Genomic DNA, 22596 nt, shown 5'->3' on the forward strand with positions numbered 1-22596 from the left:
TGGGCTATTAGTTGGACTTTTGAAAATTGAACTTTATTTTTTTATTTATTTTATTATTTATTTTTATTTTTATTTTTTATTTATTTATACAAGCACTGGGTACAGTCAGAAGCGCGGGAGGCTGAGAGAATTCACCAGAGCCAGAGCGGGGAGCAGAGCAGGCAGAAGGACCGAGGTACACTGCTGAGGGGAGCAGCGGGCGGCAGGAGGGGTCTGCGCACCATGCGGGACCCTCCTCCGGTGGCCCCAGGGAGCAGCCGGGGATCGAACTGGCGCTGCAGAGGCTGCGTGGGCAGCTTCGCAACCCAGCGCTCAACCGCTATGCTAACGGGGAGGCCCTGAAAATTGAACTTTGTTTAAAATTTGAAACATACTGCAATAATTGTGTATCTTATTAAAAGTAAATTCAACTAGTTAAGTTGGTTTACGGCTATATGACCAACCTATAATTATTATCTAAAAATTTAATTTTAAGAATTTTAATGTACTGGGGTATGTTTGCCACATCATTTGACTTCAAGCATAAGTAAAATAAGGGCCATCTATAAATCTGCTATCATTTCAGGAATTTAACCAGAAATCCTTTCTTCCTTTCCATTTAATGACAAATGTTTATTTCATCAGAAAGAGGGGAGACTAGAATAATTCATTCAATATTTAGAGAGAAAAATTTAATGGCAAGCATTTCCAGTAATTGGAATTGTTTAAAGTTTATAAGGCTTTATGTCAGAAATCAACTACCTTATGTAGAGCAGATATCACATGAGGGCTGGGGAACCTGAGGACTATGGGGAGTTCTTAGGGAAGGGGGGATTGTCTTTATTTACCAGAAGCCTTAGAGGGATGCAAGTGGGTAGAGAGGAAGAAGTGGGACTGAATTTTGAATTCTTCATAGTTTAATATTATGGACCAATCTTAAATTATATAGAGAAATTGGACTCCTTACATAACAATAATTTGTCTATGAAAGTATATAATTAGTAAAATTATTGGTTTTTTCTTAAAGAATTTTTTTATGCATATGAGAACTGGGATGTAGGCCAGAGGTGTGGGGGGTGGAGGTGGTGGTGAGAAGATTCACCAGAGACGGAGTAGAAAGCAGAACAGGTGGATCTATTGAACTACACTGCTGCGGGGAGCAGCGGGTGAGACAGGAGAGGTCTGCCGTGCCATGTGGGTTAGCTCCCTGACTGGGGATCGAACTCATGACAAAGTAGCTGGCAGTAGCTTGATAGTACTGAGACTTAACCTCTGTGCCACCTGGGAGGCCTCTAAAATGATTAGTTATTAATAATATTATTGAAGTACTACTTTGTTTAGTATATCTTACCTACTTTTAGTATAAGGTAAAAATGATTACTTGGGTTTCCACTACTGTAGTTGTCAGGACTGTTAATTTTCTAGTGAGTACCCTCTTTGCTTAGCTGATATTTCAGAGAAAAGAACTTTCTATATAACAGATTCTACACTCTACACTTCGCAGATATCACTGCATGCTGTCCTCCTGCAGAGCAGCTCTGAGAGTAGAAGAAAATAAAATTTTACAGCAGTTACATAACATGGCCCAAACCATCTAGCTAGTGGAACTCGAATTTGAACTTTACCCTGACTTCAAAATCCTACCAAGATCTATTACAAAAACTGCCTATCTAGACCAAGATGAATAGAAGTAAATGGATTTTATAACGTAAAGGAGTCATATGTAAAACCTTTTGTTTGCAGGTTGTCTTACCTAACAACACATTTCTAATCTCTTTGTTTTCTATTTTATTTATTTTAATGTATTCTATGATAAGAAAACCATCAATGACTAAAAATCCAAATTTATATAAAAGATCTATTAAGAAATCATTGTATTAATGACTGTCTTATTACAATGTATTTATTTAAATATCTACTTCAGTGTATGTTTTCATTAAAATTCAATTAATAGTATTTGCTATCCTAGATATTGTTTCTATTACTACAGAAGTTAAAGAAAAGACAAGGTGGTTTTTAATTTGAAAAGACTTAAATTCATTAATGTCAGAAGCCGCTAACACAATTAGAAACAAAAGTAAAAATAAAATAAGAAACATACTAAAAATATATGGTGCTTTGGGAGTTATAAAAATAACTAAGAAACTCATTGCCAGAGTGGGACTTAATGGATAAGGATAGATTGAATATTAAAAGGAAAAGGATAGGTAGAATTGAATTTACTGTAACTCCTGTACTTTACTGAGATGGGCCAGATGTCAAGTAACCTCTTGCTTGATATATGAAGTGCTTGGCATTAGGTATTAAAGATAAAACTGAAAAAGGAGGAGGAGGCTAGACTATGGATTGCCTTGAAAACCAAGGTAAATGGTTTTTTTCACTTAATTGAGGAAGTCATTGATAGTTTTTGACCTGGTAAGCTACATATTAGGTTGCTCCAAGACTAGTGGGTAGAATTGATCAGATTCAGTAAAGGGGAGACTCTTGATAAATAGCTCTGTCCAAACTAGAGGAATAACAATGGAAATGGAAAGAGAATGGATAGGAAAAACAATTTTGTAATAAAATATACAGGACATAGAAATTGAGAGTTAAGGAAAAGAGAAAGACTCAGTACACAAGAGAAATTTTCAGGACAGAGTCAGGAAGGAAAACTCATGAGCAGGTAGGCAAGAGTCTCATAAGGTCAGTTTTCAAGAAAATATTCAGTGCTTAAAAATAATAACTTATATAGGGCTTCTAGAGTGGGTGATAACTCTATTTTCCTTAGCTAGCTAAGGAATGAATCTTCATTAACTGAAAATGCTTTTATTATGGCAAAAATTATACAATTATGTCCATAAAGTAGAGTCAATGATACCTTTAAGGAAAATTTTAAGGTTTAATGGATCTTCATATTGATATCGAGATATCTAATGGCTTTAGATCATTTTAAATGCCACTAATAAAAGTTACAGAGTGATAAACATTATTGCTATGATAATGGATTATACTTTATCCTTTTCATCTCTATTGATGAAGGAAGGATACAATATAATTTTTCCTTAAAAAATAGTGTTATCTTAATGAGAGAACACAAGGATGTCTAATAAAATGGGTATTTTTCAATGGGATCTAAGCTGCTCCTCACAAAATGGCATTTCTTCTGGTAAGGAGAGGTAAATAAATACCAAATATGTCACCAGCAATTATGTACAAGGTTTACTATATGCTAGGATCTATAATTTGCATATATTATTTTATCTGTAAACCCCTGCACATTTGGTTCTGTAGTAATCTTCACTTTACAGATGAGGACATTTAGGATTAGAGAGCATCTGGTAAGAATTTCTGGATGAAGTCAGCTGCAGTGGTAATCTTAAAGGGCAAATGAATTAATTCAGTATAAATTCAGGTGTGAGGACCAAACAGCCTGGTGATTGATTATGCGAATAATTAGATTTAGTACCAGCAGTTATCTAGGCTGGCTCCAATGTTTCTGACGTGCAAATTAAGTATAAGGTTGTTTCATTTCCTGACATAGGATACCTATGAGGAATGTATGAGGCAGAGGATATGAAGAGTTTGAGCTTCAGCACACTGATGAGTGTGAGATATTCAAGGGTGTCGATTTAATGGACTGCTGATTATGAGGATCAGGAAGCTTAAAAGACAGAAATGCACTGGAGAAAAAGTTTTTGGAGTCATCAGTTATGAAGTAATCATTAAAGACATGAGTGAGTGCATAATATTGTCCAAAGAACATGTGTAGGAGAAAGGCCAAAAAGGCTATGTGTGATACCCAAGGGAATAACAATGATAAAGGAGAGGGCAGAGAGGGACTCACAGAGCAGACTGATTGGAGTGTCCAGAAAAGAGAAAATCCTCAGAGGACACATAATTTCATTTTAGAATTCAGTGATGTCACTTCTTTGTGAAATAGCTATTATGGTATTGCGTTGCCGCTCTTCTCTTTTCTGTCTTTAGTGTTTCACTGTCTTTAGTATGGCACTCTTTACATTTCCTTTGCGAGGAGAAAAGAAAATTCATTGAAATTGCCAGCTCTTGATTGATTGACAAGGGTATTTGTTTTCTTCTCCATAAGTATATATGTAGATTTTAGTAGAAAGACTGGATAAATTTTCAAAATAACAAATATTTAATTTTTATATAGTCCTGAGGGGTTGGGACAAGGGGAGAGAGGGCCTACTATAGTTTTGTCTTGTAACTCTACTTTTATCCCAGGAGTGATTTATAATTAGGGCTGATAGTAACTTTGGAAGATTTGTACAGATCTATACCTTACCTAATTGTCACCCAAATAGTATAAGTAGGAGAATTAATGTAAAATATAAATATCTTGGTTAGTAGAAATGTCTGCCATAGGAGTTTATATTATATATGCAATAACAGTGGATTGACTGACTCATGTCTCCATAGACTATTTCATGAGCTATTGGTTTTGTTCCTTAATTTTTTTTAAAAAGATTTATTTATTTATTTATTTATTTATACAAGCACTGGGTACAGTCAGAAGTGCGGGAGGGTGAGAGAATTCACTAGAGACAGAGCGGAGAACAGAACAGGCATACTGACAAAGTATACTGCTGAGGGGAGCAGCGGGTGGCAGGAGAGGTCTGCATGCCATGTGGGACCATCTCCCGATCGAACCGGCACTGCAGAGGCTGCAGGCAGCTTCGCAGCCCAGTGCTCAACCACTGTACCACCGGGGAGGCCCAATTGTTCCTTAATTTTTATACAGTAACAGCATAGTTACTGTGTGAAAAAGTCATTACAGTATAAATAATCCAGTATAAATAATAACAGAATTGCCTATTCTGTTAATTATAATGTCAGTCAACTTTGAAAGAACCCCAATGAAAATAAATAACATATCCATCTTTGATGAATTTAGTTGTGCCATATTAACTTGAAATAGTCTTTTATTTTCTCCCAATTTTTTAATTGGGAGAAATTTTAAGATGAAATAAAAAAGCTTGAAAAGATGTTCTTTATAGACATGTTGAAAAGTAAGTCAGAAATATTAAAGAATTGTTTGGAAAAATAGTGGCAGTATATTTAAGGTAGTTGTTCAATGAAGCAGTAAGAGTACAAATTTTAGGTGGATTCTAGTTTCAAATCTAGAGTAGATATTGTTCAACTGTTTTAGAACTTAGGTTCCAATTAAAGGAGAATATCGTAAATATTGGCAGTACTGTGAAGCCATCACTAGTCTCTAATCCATGGTTGACCTAATCTGTGCTCCTAGAGAATTATTTGTATTATCAACATTTTGTTGTACTCTTTCCTGATGTTAATTCTAATCTATGATTAGTAATTTAACATTAATATAAAGTATTTCAAAGTACCTTCAAAGAATCTTCTCCAAAGCAGTATTTTTTAAAGGTAGATCTTCTGATATTATATTTTTCTCTTGTAAAATTCATATTCTATGTTAAGTGTATGTTAGATTAATTTGTGCTTCTTTAACAGGTAAATGGGGATATGGATGTTCTTGAATTTATTTTGTATAGAGCTTTATATCAAATACTTTTTAGAATTCTATGATCATAATGCTGTGTTTTAAGCATATATAAATTTAATTTATAGCCATTGAAAGAGTTACCTTATTTACAAAACAAATACTTTCTTCTTATTCATTTAGTTCACTTTTTTAGTAGTAGTTTTTAGGGGGGGGTATGAAGGAGCTTGTTATGTTTATATCTTAAAATCTCATTTTCTTGTCTGTTATAGGTTTTATTGGGATTTAATAATGCTTATAATGATGGTTGGAAATCTGGTCATCATACCAGTTGGAATCACATTCTTTACAGAACAAACAACAACACCATGGATTATTTTCAATGTGGCATCAGATACAGTTTTCCTTTTGGATCTGATCATGAATTTTAGGACTGGGACTGTCAATGAAGACAGTTCTGAAATCATCCTGGACCCTAAAGTGATCAAGATGAATTATTTAAAAAGCTGGTTTGTGGTTGACTTCATCTCATCAATCCCAGTGGATTATATCTTTCTCATTGTAGAAAAAGGAATGGATTCAGAAGTTTACAAGACAGCCAGGGCACTTCGCATTGTGAGGTTTACAAAAATTCTCAGTCTCTTGCGTCTGTTACGACTTTCAAGGTTAATTAGATACATACATCAGTGGGAAGAGGTAAGATTATCTTTTACTATTTTAAAGCCACTATATAATGAGATCGTTTACTAAAACTGTTTTTAAATGAACAACTGTGCTATGTGTGGTGAGTTTTTTGCAACTCAAAGAAAAAAAATATTCTTTTTTGGTATATAAGTGATACATATTTGTGTATTTAAAATATATGGTTAAATACTGAATTTGAATCAACTGAAGAATTATTGATTATAAAATAGTTGTTTTTATGTCAGTTAGTCTTTTCAAAAAATCTAGTTTAACAAATTTTAAGCCAGTGATACAAACCTTCTTCCACCATTAGATTTTTAAATATCTAACATGAATATATCACGTATCATCTTTAACAAAGATGTGTAGTATCTGCTAATCTGCTTTGTATCACTAGATTAATGAGATGGTATATATATCTATATATATCTATATAGATATATATACATCCTCTAATACTGAAATACAGAGAATTTATATTTGAATAACACAGATTATTTTTTGAGTATTTATAAGTTGTATCTGTAAAGACTGATCTTAGCATAATTTGTTCATTGTTTTTGCTTTGCGTATACTTATTATAGTTTCTCTGTATTAATTCATTTTATAATAATGAAAAACAGCATATCCAGGAGAGAAATTATTGCATAGAAAACACAAATAATACAGTTTATAAAATACAGTGAATTTGGCCATTATTTTATTAAATAGGGCCTCTGTTGTTCTTAGGCAGTTTGTGGGACCTGAAAGGACTCAACCACATGGAGTTTCTGAATATCTGAGTTAAATGTTCCTACTTCCAAAGTCTGCATATTACTCTTTTGACTTTCTTTTCCTCTAAATTTGTCTTTTTAAATTAGTTGTAACCTGAATTTTATTGTTTGCATAAAAATGTGTGTCAAAAAGACCTCCAGAATGCCTTAATCTGCACTAATAGAAACAATATGCTGGATGAATTGTCCCTTTACTCACTACAAAAATTCTTTTCAGCAGATTTAGGATGAATTATATCTTGGAATTTTGTTTAAGTAAATCATAAAATAGAACTTTTGTGAACATTAACTCTACTTTCTATGAGGTTATAGCAATTTTTTGTGTATGCATGTCAATGACATTTTGGTTCACAGGATTTCAAGAAAGGACATGCAGTAATAAAAAGTGCAGAAGATATTGCTGAAAAGGAATAAATACAAATCATTCTTAAAATATGGATATGGATTATATTTAAAATCAAATGAAGCACACTTGAGAAATTGGATTCATCTAGTAATATGTCTCCGTATGGCATAGTCCATCTAAAATATAATAAATATTTGGTTGTCAAGACAGTATAGCAGTGTGGTATTAACATCAAGATGATTATTGATAATAATAGCTAAGATGTAGTGAGGCTTGATATATGTCATTATATATTTTATTATTTCCATGATTTAATTTCATTCAATCTTCCTGTTCTCTGGTAACTTGCTAGATCAGTTAGCAATGGCTGGAACTGGCAATGGAATGTTGGTGTCTGATTCCATAAACAAAGTTCTTAACACAAAACTAGAAAACTGACTACAACATGCATTCTTTTCATGCTTGCATATTAACCTTTTTGGCTTCCTTTTTTATCTAAATTTATTTCTTAAATTAGACATAGCCTGGATTTTATTGCTTGTATAAAAACTAGAACCAAAAATCATTTATTGATGAATACCTTACTTTTAGTGATAAATTCCTTACCACTCTGTCATTTTATAGAGTTAATAAGAAAATTGTAAGAAACTTTTCAAAATTAAGATTGTGGTCCATCTAATATAGGAGTGAATAGTTACCTCTTAAAACATGGACACAAAAAATTATTTTAACAAATACTCTGTGAGAAGAAAATACTCTGATATAAATACTCAGTGAATTGAAATACAGTGGGCATTGTGGCTATTTTTATTGTCTTATAGTTTATAGTTTAACCCAGTTTCCCTTGAGAATGGCAGCAGGATGAGCAGATGGCCTCCTATCAGGTAAAATGGAAACCATGTGGTCAGAGAAGAGGACACTGCTTAACACTGACGTCCTCTCTTTCCTGGCAGCGGTCAGAGGCACCTAGATCTGTGTAACACGATGCTGTTTTAAAGATGCCATGATATTATTCAAAAGCATCAGCTCGCTGCTGTCCTTACTGAAAAAAAATGTAATTTAATATGCACTTACAGATATTTGGTAATCAAACACACTGAAGACAGACTTGTGAGTTGGCAAGATTTTTCTTATAAATAAATGACCTTGATAATAAATAAGCTCATTTGAGTGAAGAATATACTTTTGGTTATATGATATCCCAATGTAACATCACTTACATAATGGATATAGAATTTCTGTTAGTAATACTTTCAAGCCAGGAAAAACAGCTATGATTAATCCAACATTTAATGCAAATTTATTATTTTATCACCTACATGGTTTAAACCAAAATAGCAAAAAAGCTTGAATGGCTCCAAACTGGTAAGTCCCTACCTGATTTTTATAAATGCCACCAGGATGTGTTTACAAGTAGAAGCACAACACAAATAAATCATAGAAGTTGCTTGGTAAAGATTTGGAATAAGACTGCAGAGGAAGATGTGAGTTCACCCACATGTCTTTGAGTTCTGAATGTTTTAGTCCCAAGCTGGTTAATGCTAAATTCAGCAAATTTGGGGAAGTAATGTGTGAAGTCTGGAAGCTGCCACTGTTCTAAATGAATCATTCCCAAGAAAAGTGGCTGCTTTCTATAGGAAACTGCTTCTATCTTCAATAATACATTTTTCCCCAGTCTGAATTAGTTCAACTGAAAAACAACAAGAAGTGCCAAAGCCAGATAAATTGGAGAAACATTGTGAATGAAATACGGAAACTTTAAAATTTAGACCTTATGTTACTATCAAGTTGAATGTAGTGGCTAACACAGGGAAAGAGCTGATTTGACCAACTAATTTATGAAACACGTGGTGTTAAGAAGTCAGGAAGGAAGTTGTTTTCATGCGGCAATTATAAGATCAATCACTTTCAGATGCAAAAATAGAGCTCTCTGACACTATACTGAAACTTATATATATTTCCAGGTGAGGTGAAAATCTGGGGCAATGAGATAAACCAGGCCAAAATATTCCTTTTTCTGTATTCCTTAAAAATCAGGTGAATCTTTTCCATTCTTGTATTTTGGATTTTCTAAATTCAGTCATTCTCTAAATTGAACATTATTGTCGTTATTATTATATCTCAAGTTAAGTTGGTGATCCAAGCCAAAATATTATTTTGGAATCTGTCACAAAAGGAACTAATTCTCTGTAATCCTCAAAAAGATTCATATGGTGAGGAAATTCCCAGAAATTAAATAAAATATTATTAATAATTTGTGATAGTCACAAACTGCTGAAGAGAATAAACAGTAAATTAAGTGATAAAGTATGATATTATTCAATTCTAAAAATAAAGAGTTCTAGGAACCTTGAATGCTACACTTGCTGTTCCTACTCACCTTTTATTAAAGGGGGTGATGATTGAAATTATTATAGATTTAGGAAATAGTAACTGAAAAGAGAAATACTACTCTGCAATGTTATCTGTTTGTAGTACTCAATGTCATATGAAGCATAAATCTTTCATGGGTAATGTGAAAGAACTGTGTTAAAGGCTTGATGCTTACATAATAATTATGACTTTAGAATACTCCATCCAGTATTTTATATTCTGTTCCTCATTTACTACTCCCTTAATGTCAGCTGTGTAGATTTGAGACATATCACAATTCACTAACTCCATTTTAGGGCAAGAAAGAGGACATGAGTTTCTGATCTTTTTGGATGGAGGGATAATCTGATAGATAGCAATTTCAGATTAATCTAGATAGCAATTTCAGAATTTAATAACAAATTCTTGAACATTGCAATTCTCTCTAGAAATATTAGATTTTTATGTTGACTTAGATTTAGATTTATATGCAAATTATGTTTAACAACAGAACATTAATAAGGAAATGTATTTTATGGGCAGCTAATACAGATTACACTTTCTGTCTTTGGTTAATTTTAGCGTTCTAATGAGTTTAGATTAAAAAATAAGTCTTGCTATAAATTGCCCATCTATAATTATACAACTCATATTCTAACTGCTTTAATGTTCTAGAAAACACACAAAATTCTAAGACTTGCCAATAACAAACACCAGTATTTTCCTATCTTGCCCCCTACTAGAATTTAGAGATGCTCCCCATTGCCTGTAACATCAAATCTGTCTCTCTTCACTGTGCTTCACCAGCAGACTTTTCCCTAGTCTCACTATTGTCACTTCATATTTGAACTAGCAACTCTTTTTTGTTTGTTTTTTAGTTTTATATTACTTCTTCCAGAGAATAATTCCTCTGTTTCTCTAATTTTGTATATTCTGCACCTCATAGTTGGAAAGCATTTATATTCTATTACTCATTTAAAAACTAGGCTCAAATTCATCTCCAAAAAATAATCCACATTGATGGGCTGTAGACCATAGAATGGTCAGTACCTTTACTTTGAACAAGTCTACTTAGTTCTCTCTGCATTTGTTCATATTGAGAAGTTAATTGCTAAAGCTTACGTATATGCAGTTTCCCTTTCTTTGACTGGACTTAAATGTCTACAGGGAGGAGTCAATATCAACCTTGAATCTTCTTGTACATTATAATAGTTCTAAACACAGTAGGTTTTCTGAGCACATGTTGCCACTAAATATATCACAAAATAAAACCAATACATGGCTATCTTCCGTTTTCTAAATCTGTTGAGTAATTTCAAGGGAATAGTCCGTCTTCACTTCCAAGCATTTACTGAGTAGTTTCTATGTACAAATGCTGCACATGAGAATACAAAGTATATCCCAGCTTCAGAGAGCTTCAGATACTTGAACTGGGTTTCCCAGCTGGAGTCTGGATTACCAAGATGAACAAAATAGACCAGATGAATGTATTCTAATGTGCCATGAAGTACAAGTAGCCTAGCGCAGTAGTTTTATATTTCTAGAACCTGAGCTGGAAAGGGTATGAATTAAGGGACAGAAGTTTGTGCTAATGTTGGACTTAATAAAGTGTTATTGAGGAATTTTAGGCAGAGATTAATGTTTTAGATGCTAAAGAGTGAAGAGGATTGGAAACTATGGCAGATCGAGAGATTTATCACTTATTTGCATATTTATATACAGCTAGTCAAAAGCAGGACTTTTATCTCAAGATGATTTTACTTGCCAAGTACTCTTGCCCTTGAAATGTGTGTATCAAATAATAAATATGATGAAGACTTAGGATGTCTATTTTGAAATGTTTGGTTATTGAAATATAAATTACATTTAATTAAATTGTCTATTGAGTCAATTACATTTGAAATTTATATATCACATTATCAGAAAAATAGTGATGTGAAATGAATCCTATACTAGAAATTAGAATATATGGATGTTTATTCAAATTGTATCTTTTATTTTCTATTTAATCTAGGGAGTAGCACGTAAAGGGACTTATTTGTGCCTACAAACTTAATAGAACAATTATAAAGCTCATAGGAAATACATGGAAATAATTAAGTTGAAGCAATCCTATAATATTCATAAACAGAAGATTCATGACACTGTCAGAGTCAGATTAGCACAATGACTAACTCTAACACTTGTATGAGTTGCCTATTTCCTGCAGGTACATATTGATTCTGCTAAAGACCACTAGGTGTCCTCTACTGGTTACATTACTTTAGGGTTCTATATTCTAGAATATCGAAATTGTATTTAAAGTTGCTCTCTCAGTATCATCAGCTCATCTCAGTATCATTGCTTGGCTGCCCATGGCTAAATAAAATGGATGATGATGGATATCCATATAAAAATAGTTTTTTATCTTATACTTTCTTTTAGAGTAAACAAAGAAATAAGTTCCTTCTCAATAGAATCATTTTTATTCTGAAAGAGTTGTTTTCAGTATTATACAGTGTGGATTTTAGCAGAGTATCTATTAAAATAGATACTCTGAAGTTTTAAAGTTTAATATGAGTTTTTTTTTTGACTGTGAAATGCTGATAAATCAAGACAACTAAGAGATTTACAAAGTGGATGTGTATGTGTGTGTGTGAGTGTTAAAAGTATGACATATAATTTTATGAATGCTTTTTCTCAGTGCCCTGTAAAAGATTTGTAAAATCCTGATATTTTTGAAGTAGAAATCTTCAGATTAATAGTAAAATATGGTATCAAATGTGCAATGTTCAGGTCCCTATTTTAAGTTAAAAATATTAGGCTTTCTTAATACCCTGGCATTGCCCCAATCTATATTCCTGCTTTGCATGTTTTTGTACATTTCCATGGCTATAACTTGATGGTAACCAGACTCATATCCAAAGTTTCAAAATTATGTACCCCCTTGCATCAATGCATGACATCTCTGCAAAGATCTCTCGAGTTCCTCTAACTCAGTGTGTTCCTTTTCTCTTCGAATCTCTTTTTTACTGGTTTCCTGTTGCTCAGATCAGATTTTTTTTTTAAAGATTTGTTTTTCCAGGGCCTCCCCCGTGGCGCAGAGGTTGAGCGCTGGGTTGTGAAGCTGCCGGCAGCCTCTTCAGCGCCCGGTTCGATCCCTGGCTGCTCCCGGGCCACCGGAGGAGAGTCCCACATGGCGCGCAGACCTCTCCTGCCTCCCACTGCTCCCCTCAGCAGTGTACTTCGGTCCTTCTGCCTGTTCTGTTCCCTGCTCTGGCTCTGGTGAATTTTCTCACCCTCCCGCTTCTGGCTGTACCCAGTGCTTGTACAAATAAATAAATAAATCTTTAAAAAAAAAAAAAAAAAAAGATTTGTTTTTCCATACCCTGGTTCTTACCAGGGTACAGACCAGAGGCACAGGAGGGTGAGAGGAACCAGAGACAGAGAGGGGAACAGAACAGGCACACTGACTGAAACACACTGCTGAGGGGAGCAGCAGGCGAGACAGGAGAGGTCTGTCACGCCATGGGGGTATCTCCCTGGCTGGCTGGGATCGAACTGGTGTTGCAGAGGCTGCAGACAGCTTCACTGCCTGCGCCACCATGGAGGCCCTTAAATCAGAAATTTAAGAGGTATTTTTAGCCTCTTTTTCTTTCAACTTTCATAGCTAACAATAACCAATTCCTACATGGTTTTACTTCTTGAAAGTGATTTGAATTCTTTATTCTTCACTCAGTCCTCTCTACCATCATCCTAGTCCAATTCAACATTAGTCATTTCTTATATAGATTTTTATATAGATTTTTATTTACGAGCTATGAGACTTTTAAATTCACCCCTTGCTTGTCTTTTAAGAGCCTCAAGTGATATTTTTTGAAGAGCAAATATTACCATGTCATTCATCTGCCAAAAATATACCTGTGACTTTTTATTACCAGTATGGCAAAATCCGAAATTCAAGGCCCTTTAAAATCTGATTTTTTCCTCCTCCACTCTAGTCTGGAAACTACTTGCATATTGTTTTTAAACTATGGTAAACCTGTTTATGTTTTTCAAATGTGCTTTTTTAATGCCTTTATATGTGTTTTTCATTTTTGCTAGAACTTTGTTCCTTTAGCCAACACCACTTTATCAATCATGTTTTGTTGCTTTGATTTTTAATTTTAATCTAAGCTTTCTTGGGTAGATTAGTCTTAATCTCCCAGATAAACATTAGTTCCACCTATAATATGCTGGCATAGCCCCAGGGGCTTTTGCTTTGTAGTAGTCATCACTTTTGTAATTTCTCATAAACTGTGTCTTTCCAACTATATTTTAAATTCCAGAAAGACAAGATCATAGCTTTCCTGTATCTTCAGTTCCTAGTATAGTGTCTGAGAAATAATAAGGCCCAAGAATACATAGATCAATTAATTTATGCATGCAAGGGAATTTTAACTCAATAGAAAAAGCAAGTATGTAAACAGCAGTACACAAGAAATCATGACAAAATCATTGAAGTTTCCCATTTATGATAGAGATGATCATACTTTTCTGCTCAATCTTATCAAATTGTCTTGAGATATTGCTTAACATACTTTGTCACTATAAAATTTATATATGTAAATTATTTTTATTAAAAATGTTCTAGTTTAAAATATGAAAAATCTCATCACATTGCCCAGCTCTTGACTGCCCTTTAGTGTGCTTACTGATTTTCCAAATATCAGAAATATTAAACTTGCTATTATGAATTATTTCTGTTCAAACTATACCAAGTGGAGAATAAAGTTGCAAATGATCTGGATAATTTAGGGCAGAATACATTCAACCCACAATTATCTGAAGTTTTTGGGTAAAAATCTCAGTTTTTTCTTTTGTTATCAATGCGGTCATAACGCATTATGACTACTGCTATTTTAGAGTGAAAATTTGCAATCCTATTTGTTCATGAGTATTGGACACATGATTTGTGATGTATTTCTGTTTTAAATTGGAATTCTTCCTCAACTGTCAGAGTATTTTGTAATGAACATCTGTTACTTTCATTATCTGGTTAATTATCTCAATTGAACAGACCACTTAGGTTGGTCTTATGGTACTCCTGTCTACAAATAAGATAGGTGTGATGACACATGACATAAATTGGAAAGTGGTACAGTGGCACCCAAGAATATTTTGTTGTTACAGTGAGGTGAAATTATACTTCTCTCTGAAGTAAATGTTGAATATACTTATCTAATCATAAAGGGAAAATGTGGGCTTTTCATTGTCAGCTTGTAACAATTCAACCTTTCTCTTTAGTCAGATAAAATATCAAAGTGTTTTTGTTAATTTGAAATGTCTTAGAAAACAAATTTATGTTTGCTCAAAAGTAGTGGTTGATTCATATTTCATTGAACAAAGCATAATCACTGAAATATATCAGAAATTGTTACAGAAAGTTTCTAAGACATTATAACTGTGTTATGAAAGCTCAAGAATAAATAAAATTAGAATCTTTTAATTGCACTCTGGGTAATAGATGAGAAAGACCTACTTTGCCTTCTCTTTCTGTCTTGCTGATGTATGCACTCTAGATTTTGTATTAGAGGAGTCGTGTCTTAGTGTGAAAAGAAAATACATTTGCTTGGTTATATAATTCTGGTGGCTATTTTGAGTTAAATCTGCCATTTAGGCCATTTTTTTTTTAAGAGAACCAAAATCTTTTTCTTATTACATCTTAAAGTGAAAGCAGACATTGAATTGAGGATACTGGAAACTAGTCCCAGGATTCTGTATTGTTCAAAGCAGCTGCAAAGTAAGAGAATGCTAGTAGATATTTTGAGGAGGGTGGAATAAGAAAGGGTTACCTGGTGAGATTGGTCATTAGGAGGGATATTTGCAAAACAGTGCTAATTTTATCTTAATGTGTTGCTTGTTTTGTTGTTGTTGTTGGAGAGAGAGATGAACTGGGTGAATATATAAAATAAAGTAATTTTAGCTTATTCAAAATGAAAATCATACGTTGCACAATTCATTCCAAATACTTTTCTCTCATTTAGAAAATGTGGATGATGGCTTCTACAAAGAATAAAAAGTTGTTTTAATAATCAAAGAGAAAAATTCATATGAAAGTGCTTTGTAAACTCTAAAGTGGAAGGTTTAAGTAGTGTAAGCTATAAGTAGTCACATTGTTATAGGATAGGGAGAGGGGCAGCCCAAACCCCGCAAACCTGCCTATTCTAAATGGGTTCTGCCATCCGCCGCATCAACACAAAACATATGAGACTTTAATGGGAAGGAACTTTAATTAAACTAGGAAACAACACAGGTAAGGCAAAGAGTCTAGTTTCTAAATGAAGCACCCAAAGTTACCCATCCCCTCGTGGGTAAAAGTCCATCCATATGGGATCGGCCCAGAGCAAGGCCCCAAGGCCTGCCACAAGTCTAAAGCATCTTCCAGTGGGGACCCACAGAAAAGGGTCACAAACAACCAGACAAGCCCGGAAGGAAAAGAGCAAAATCAACATCAAGATAAAAGCTGCCATTGTCACCTCCCCACGGGTCTCACCCACATCTGTGTCACCCAGTCCACGACCAAAAGACAAGCACAGTTTCTTCACGTGTCTCTAGGCTCCATGTGCCTCCTCCAGGTCTCCTGGCTCCATCCTGCTTCCTTCCTCAGTCTCTTCTTCTCCTTCTCCTCCTCCTGCTCAGCTCCACCCTCCCTTGGGTGGGGCAGGGAACCTCCCCCTTTCCTGGGACCACCCTGTTACAACATTATTTCACTGACATTTTCATGGAATTGGTAAGGATGGCATTCCCATCTTCTTGAATATCTTGATCATACTATAACAGGGTGGTCCCCAATACCACGATGTAAATGGTAGAATTTGGGTTGTTGTTAGTGGGTGTTTTGGTATTTAAAACCCAAGAGCTATAACTACCTAATAGTATCTAACAGTAATCCTGGATAATCAACTTCCTTTGTGGCTCCCAACACTGTTTTGGTATGGGAAACAGTTGTCTGTCACTTTAAAATTCTCATACCTGTGATACTGAGAAGTAGGATTAATGGTCACAATTGGCTGGCATTGAGTTACAGGCATTCAAGTTTACTGCTTTTAATAATGTTGTACAATTAAAAATGCACCCCCATTTTTACCTAATCTGAAATTTAGGAAAATGCAACTTCAGCTAACCTTGTCCCCTGCCACTGTTCTTTTTGTATAGTAGCAAAATGATTTTGTAATGACAGTAATTTCCAAAAAATGTAATAAAATTAGTCAGAAAAGAGTTTTTGAAGAACTTTGAGATTCATCATATTTTAGGCTCATATAAGTTATTTGCTTTACAATAATCTTATAACATATGAGGTTCTTTGCATAGATTATATATTCATTCTTGTAAGATCTTGCAAGGTTCTTGTAAGATTATGACTTGTAAGATCAAGAAAAATTTCTAAATGACTAGTTTTCTGTTCTCAGACATTTCTTGGGAATTTGAAATTAGCGACTAAAATTTCACATTTGGGATATGATTCATTTATGTTTTATGGCTTTCTTGCTTTAAAAGTATCCCATTAAACTTCAAATATACTTTAAGCCATTACCAGGTAACTTCTTAGCAGGCCATTGGTTGGCAGGCAATGAGAGCAATTCTTAAGCAGTCAAGAATAATTCTTTATACAGAAAAGATAGGTGCATGAGTTTTAATGTCGCCACTGAATGAGAGAGCATGCATTTGTCTGAGAGAGGGGGCACCAGAATGTGGGAAGTTTAGTTGGGCTGCAGATGAGACAGAACAGCAGCAAGAGATTAAAAAAAAAATCACAGTTTTGCTGAAATCTTCCTTCTGCCGAATCACCACTATTTGCCTAATATGAAAGATGAGTGTTTCCATTTTTCTAAGTATTAATGCTGGGAGTCTTACCAACTAAATCAAGCATCTCCTGTCTCCATTGTCATGAAATTAGAAGATGACTCAGTGATTTCAGATGAAAAATATTTCCTTTTAGCACATGTTTTTGAAAGAATTTTGTTTAGTAATAGATATATATTATTTGTACTCTTAAATGTATGATTCTATACATCGAATTAAGCATTGTATATGTAACTGTATACTAACTATTCTAAATAAAAATGAGACTAGGCAAATACTTTCTTACTTTTCATTTGTAAACTTCACATCTTTATATTATCAAATATAATATTTAGCATATATTAATTAGCCATCACCAGATGCTGAGCACTGTGCTACATATAAGAAAAATCTAGATGAGAGATGAGGTATTGGGGTGACAATAGTGGGGCTACCAAATGACATTCTTTCTAAGCTTGCATAGTGCTTAGAAGGTTGATGGACAATAGGCACCAGAGGGAACTGACATTTACCTTGGGTGACTCCTTCAGAGCTGCCTGTTGGGTATATCAATTATAAGGCATTTTTATTTTACTTAGTTTTTGTAAGTGAACTCAACCTTAATAGGAATTTAAATCATTCTATTAATGGAACTACTATTCCAAGCTTCAAAACATCAGATTTAGTGCTAATTTAATAATTTATTAAATGTGGATGGATATTTCCATAATTTAATTTCTTAATTTCCACACTAGAATGGATAAAAATGATTTTCAGACCTTGATTTTTAGACCTTTGCCAATAAAATAGAGAACAATAAGTATTATGAATATATGCCTGTGTCAGGATAATTCTTTTACTAGGAAAATTTATTGTACTTGAAATCTTGAGAACTCTTGAAATACAAGCATTAAACAACAAGATCTTAAGTGTGGCTCATAATATATCCATTTTACTTAGAATATATTTTCTTAGAATGTATTACTTGGAATGGACTACTTTTGATTTATTTTTCAAGTAATTCAGGTTTGAAAATTACTTAAAAATCAAATACTTAATAATTCTTAAACTATTGGTAAATATTACTATCATATCTTCAATCACTTTTGAATTCTATACCTTGTTACAATGTATTGAAACTTGTTTTATGGCTCAGAATAGGACTTAGTGACTGTTCTATATGTACTCTGCTTTAAAAAAATGTGTTTTCTGCTGTTAACAGTTAAAGTGTTTGTAATTGCCAAATAGTTCAACTAATACTTTTATTCAAATTGTCTGCATCTATAGCGATTTTATAACTTCTTGTTCTGACAATTCTTGAGAGAGGAATATTAAAATATATAACTGTATTTTGGATTTGTCCATCCCTCCTTTCAGTTCTATCAGTCTTTACTACATGTACTTTGAAATTGTGCTATTAATTTCATGCCTAGTTAGGAGTGTATGTCCTCTTGATGAATTACTCTCTTTATTAATATAAAATGACCCTTTTAATTCTGATATATACTTTATATTTTTTGACCATTCTATTGCAACTTAATACAGCTAAGGTATATCGTTTCCATGTTTTATTTTCAACTTATTTTTATTTTAAAGTAGGTCTCATATATGGCATGTAGTTGAATCTTGCTTTGACAATCTTTTCTTTTCAAACTGTTTACATTTAATGTTTTGATTGCTATAGTTGAATTTAAATCTGACATCTTGGGATTTGTATACTCTTTATCTGATATATATTTTGTTATTTTTTCCTGTTTTCCTGCCTCCTTTCATATTAATTGGATTTTTTTTATGATTCTACTTTACCTCTATTTCCACTATGAAATTAGTAACTATACCTCAGTTTTATCTCAATGGTTGGTCTGATGTTTATAATACACATTTTAACTCATCATAAATTATATTATTAAATAATTTTGTATATTATTAAAATACTATTATATCATTTACATTTAAAACAGTATATTTACATTGCTTCCCTTGGGCAATTATCATATAATTTATTTCTACATTTGTTATAAATGCTATAGTATATAAATTGACAATTACCTTTTAAAGTGTTGTTTTTTTTTAACATGTGAAATTGTTTTTCATTCCTTTGTGTAGATCCAAATTTCTGTCTGGTGTCATTTCTGCCTTTTAGCCTTTCTTGCAGCACTGCTCTACTGTTGATGAATTTTCTCAGCATTTGTATGCATAGCAGTCATCTTGTATCAGTTTTTGAATGGAATTTTTACTGCATATAGGATTCTAGGGAGACTTTTTAATACTTAAAAGATTTTACTCAATATTTTCCTGCATGTATTTTTCTGTTGGGAAGTTTAATGTCATTATTTTCTTTACTCCACTGTATATGGCTTTTTTCCTCTGAAGGCTGTTTCTCATTAACATTATTTTTCAAAACCTTGATTTTTATTTGCCTTATGGTTTTCTTTATGTTTCATCTGCTTGGAGTTTGTTGAGTGCCTTAGACTTGTGGATGTGTGGTTTTCATCAAATGTGTAAAAATGTTGGGCATATTTTCTTTATGTATTTTCTATTCCAAATTATTTTTCTTATTATTCTTTCTTGACCTTTGTATGACTTCATTAGATTGTGAAGATTAGTTCTCAGCCAGAGACTAGAGGGAACCCCTTTATAGATATTCAAGCTTCTGCCTCACAAATTTCAACCACCTTGATCTCCCAACCCTAAACTGTGATCTAAACTGCCTAGGACCTAGACTGTCTCTCAGCTGTGGGAGATTGCTGAGCTCTATATGGGTTCCCTTTCTCCGCATCTTGCCCTGAAAACTTTCTGGGCAGTGAACTGGTATAAAGTTAAGGGTTACTTTACTTCCTTTATCTTCCTCTAGGGACTGTTCTTCCACTATCTCAAAACCATTATTTTGTGCTCTTTGTCAGATTTTCTAGCTGTTCAAAGTAGAAAAGGAAACCTGGTTCTTGTTATTCCATTATGGTCAGAAATAGAACAGTACGCTTGTTTTAAAATAAAGAATCATTTTATGGAAAGTTTTCATTTCAGAGATGATATGATACAATTTGAAATAATAAGGTCACCATATTTTTTGGAATTTATCTGATATAGCTACCTATATATAGTATGGGTGCAATAAAATTATGATATATGGCATAATTTGTTTTATATAATTATGACTATATAGAAGAGCCAAATAAAATAAATGTATCATGAAAAAAAAAATCATGAAAAAAAATCGCTGACTGTTCTACTTCCCTTAGATAGGCCCATAACTGATTTTCTAAAATGGCTACTGGTAAAGGCAATGAAAATACAGTAAAACATTTGGCTTTGTAAGTATGAATTTAAAAAATGGAATGAAACTATGTATTATGTACTAGTTTAACTAGCTATCATTAAGCTTTTAGATTTAAGTATTTAAAATTTTAACACCTGTAATTTGTTTGGTCCTAGCTCCAACTGGGATTTCTAGTCCATGTTTGGCTCCATTCAGTTAATTAACTCAGTATAGGCAACTTGTATGCCAAACATAGGCATGCCCCCTTTTTGTGGATAAAGGATTCTGAAAATAATTCTTGGCCACAATGTGAAGTAACACCATGTTCAGTATACCATGTTGGGCATGCTGGAAAAGGCACATGAAAAGTCAAAAGTGTTTGTCTCAAGAATGCAATACATATTTATGTATTGTAAATATTTTATTAATTCAAATATAAAAAAGCTTTATTATGATAGAATAGCAGTGCATTAAACAGCACTCTTAGGAGTAAAATGGAGTAGCATGAAAGTCTTGGTGAAAATTTTTTCATTCCATTTTTCAAATTGATACTTCCAAAGCCAAATGTTTTACTGTGTTTTCATTTCCTTTACCAATAGCCATTAAAAAAATCAGTTATGGGTTTATCTAATTCTTAAATTCCCTTCAGCTGGTATTCAGAGGAAGTAGTTTTAATCTCAATCAAATGGATTTGCCAATGCAATTATACTTTATGATAAAGTTTAGTTAATGTAGTGAGTTTATTTTAAAGTTATATTGTCACTGGACAAAGGAGAGTATCCAGGGACCCCTTAGTCCCATCCCACTGTCCAACAACACAGACAAATAAGCTACGAATGAACCAGATTCTGTCCACTGTCAGTCAGGGTGATAGATGGAAGGGATCTCCTCCCAATTCTGGAAAGGGATCTTGAGATGCTCTTGTCAAAATTAAAGCGAGGACTCCACAGATCTCAATGAAGGTGGCGAGATGTTGTGTTTACTGATTAGTGCAAGTGCAAGGAAAGAGAACTCCAGGGAAACCTCTCTGGGCATGAAACAGACACTGAAATTCTGGGGATAGTTTATATAGGTTGTAGAGCTGGGATTTGAGAACAAAGGAATTAAATTGTATTGGCTGAGAAAGCAAGGAGGATAGACTTGGTAAAGTATATTTGTTGTTCCTAGTTGTGACCAGCAATCAGCTGCAGCTCATGGTCAAGCAGGGCCCTGGCTATCCCCAAGGTGTACATCTTGAGAAGGCTGTGTGCCCGTAGCTCCAGTTTGAACTGGTCTGGTCTCAAGGTTTGTGACTATTTCCTTATGGATCTAACTCCCTTTTCTTCCTGTAGTAGCCAACTTGATATGTTTAGGAATGCATAGGCTGGGGAAAAAATAGTAAAAAGACAAAATGGGCCTGGGAAATCTATGGTAGCTGGTGTTCGGGCCTAGAGACATCAGATTTATTTAACTACTTATTTACCAGCTTGTGGGAAAAAAAAAAAAAATTTGTTCTTGAGTCTTGTCTCAGTCCTGGGATCCTTCCAGTCTCACTGTAGTTAAATAAAAGATATCATAATCCAGACTTTGTTTATACATCTAGATTGAAATATATGCCCACTTTGTTTTTTGCCCCTGGGTATAAACACAAATAATTGAACCTCTCTTAAAAATATAAGCTTTCTCCTCCAAAATGCAATTGATTTCTCCATTGACAATTGCCTGCATTACTTTATTCTAGAGTAGCAGCTACTTTTAAACATTGACATTTTTCCGACAAATGTTATAAAAATTTTGAAGCAGAAAGGTTGAAAGACTTTCACAGCAAACACGTATATATTCACTGCTAGATTATTTAACCTTGATTAACCTTGTTGTTTCAGATACTTAAACCTCTATTCACTAATCAATTTTTTCTTTTATAAATTTTAAGGAAACTTCAGATATCAGTCTTCTTTCCTAC

The 22596-nt window shown here is 33.6% G+C and overlaps 1 protein-coding gene and 1 long non-coding RNA gene across 4 annotated transcripts in view; one reads left to right on the forward strand and one right to left on the reverse strand.

The window, feature by feature from the left end:
* HCN1 (hyperpolarization activated cyclic nucleotide gated potassium channel 1) overlaps positions 1 to 22596 on the forward strand; it is a 327077-nt gene that overhangs the window by 32497 nt on the left and 271984 nt on the right. Inside the window, 1 exon segment of the mRNA XM_054688488.1 lies at positions 5713 to 6136. Coding sequence (XP_054544463.1) covers positions 5713 to 6136 — 424 coding nt within the window.
* The window catches only part of LOC119260583 (uncharacterized), a 39080-nt gene that overhangs the window by 8412 nt on the left and 8072 nt on the right, over positions 1 to 22596 (reverse strand). Inside the window, exon 5 of one of the 3 annotated variants that reach the window (XR_005128754.2) lies at positions 22155 to 22186. The exons of the other annotated variants lie outside the window; for them this stretch is intronic. This is a non-coding gene — a long non-coding RNA (uncharacterized LOC119260583). Of the gene's footprint in view, positions 1 to 22154; positions 22187 to 22596 lie in introns of those variants that run through there. 3 annotated transcript variants of the gene reach the window in all.

The sequence above is a fragment of the Talpa occidentalis genome, unplaced genomic scaffold (assembly GCF_014898055.3).
Source record: "Talpa occidentalis isolate TD23 unplaced genomic scaffold, MPIMG_talOcc4v2.1 talOcc4.6, whole genome shotgun sequence".
Lineage (NCBI taxonomy): Eukaryota > Metazoa > Chordata > Mammalia > Eulipotyphla > Talpidae > Talpa > Talpa occidentalis.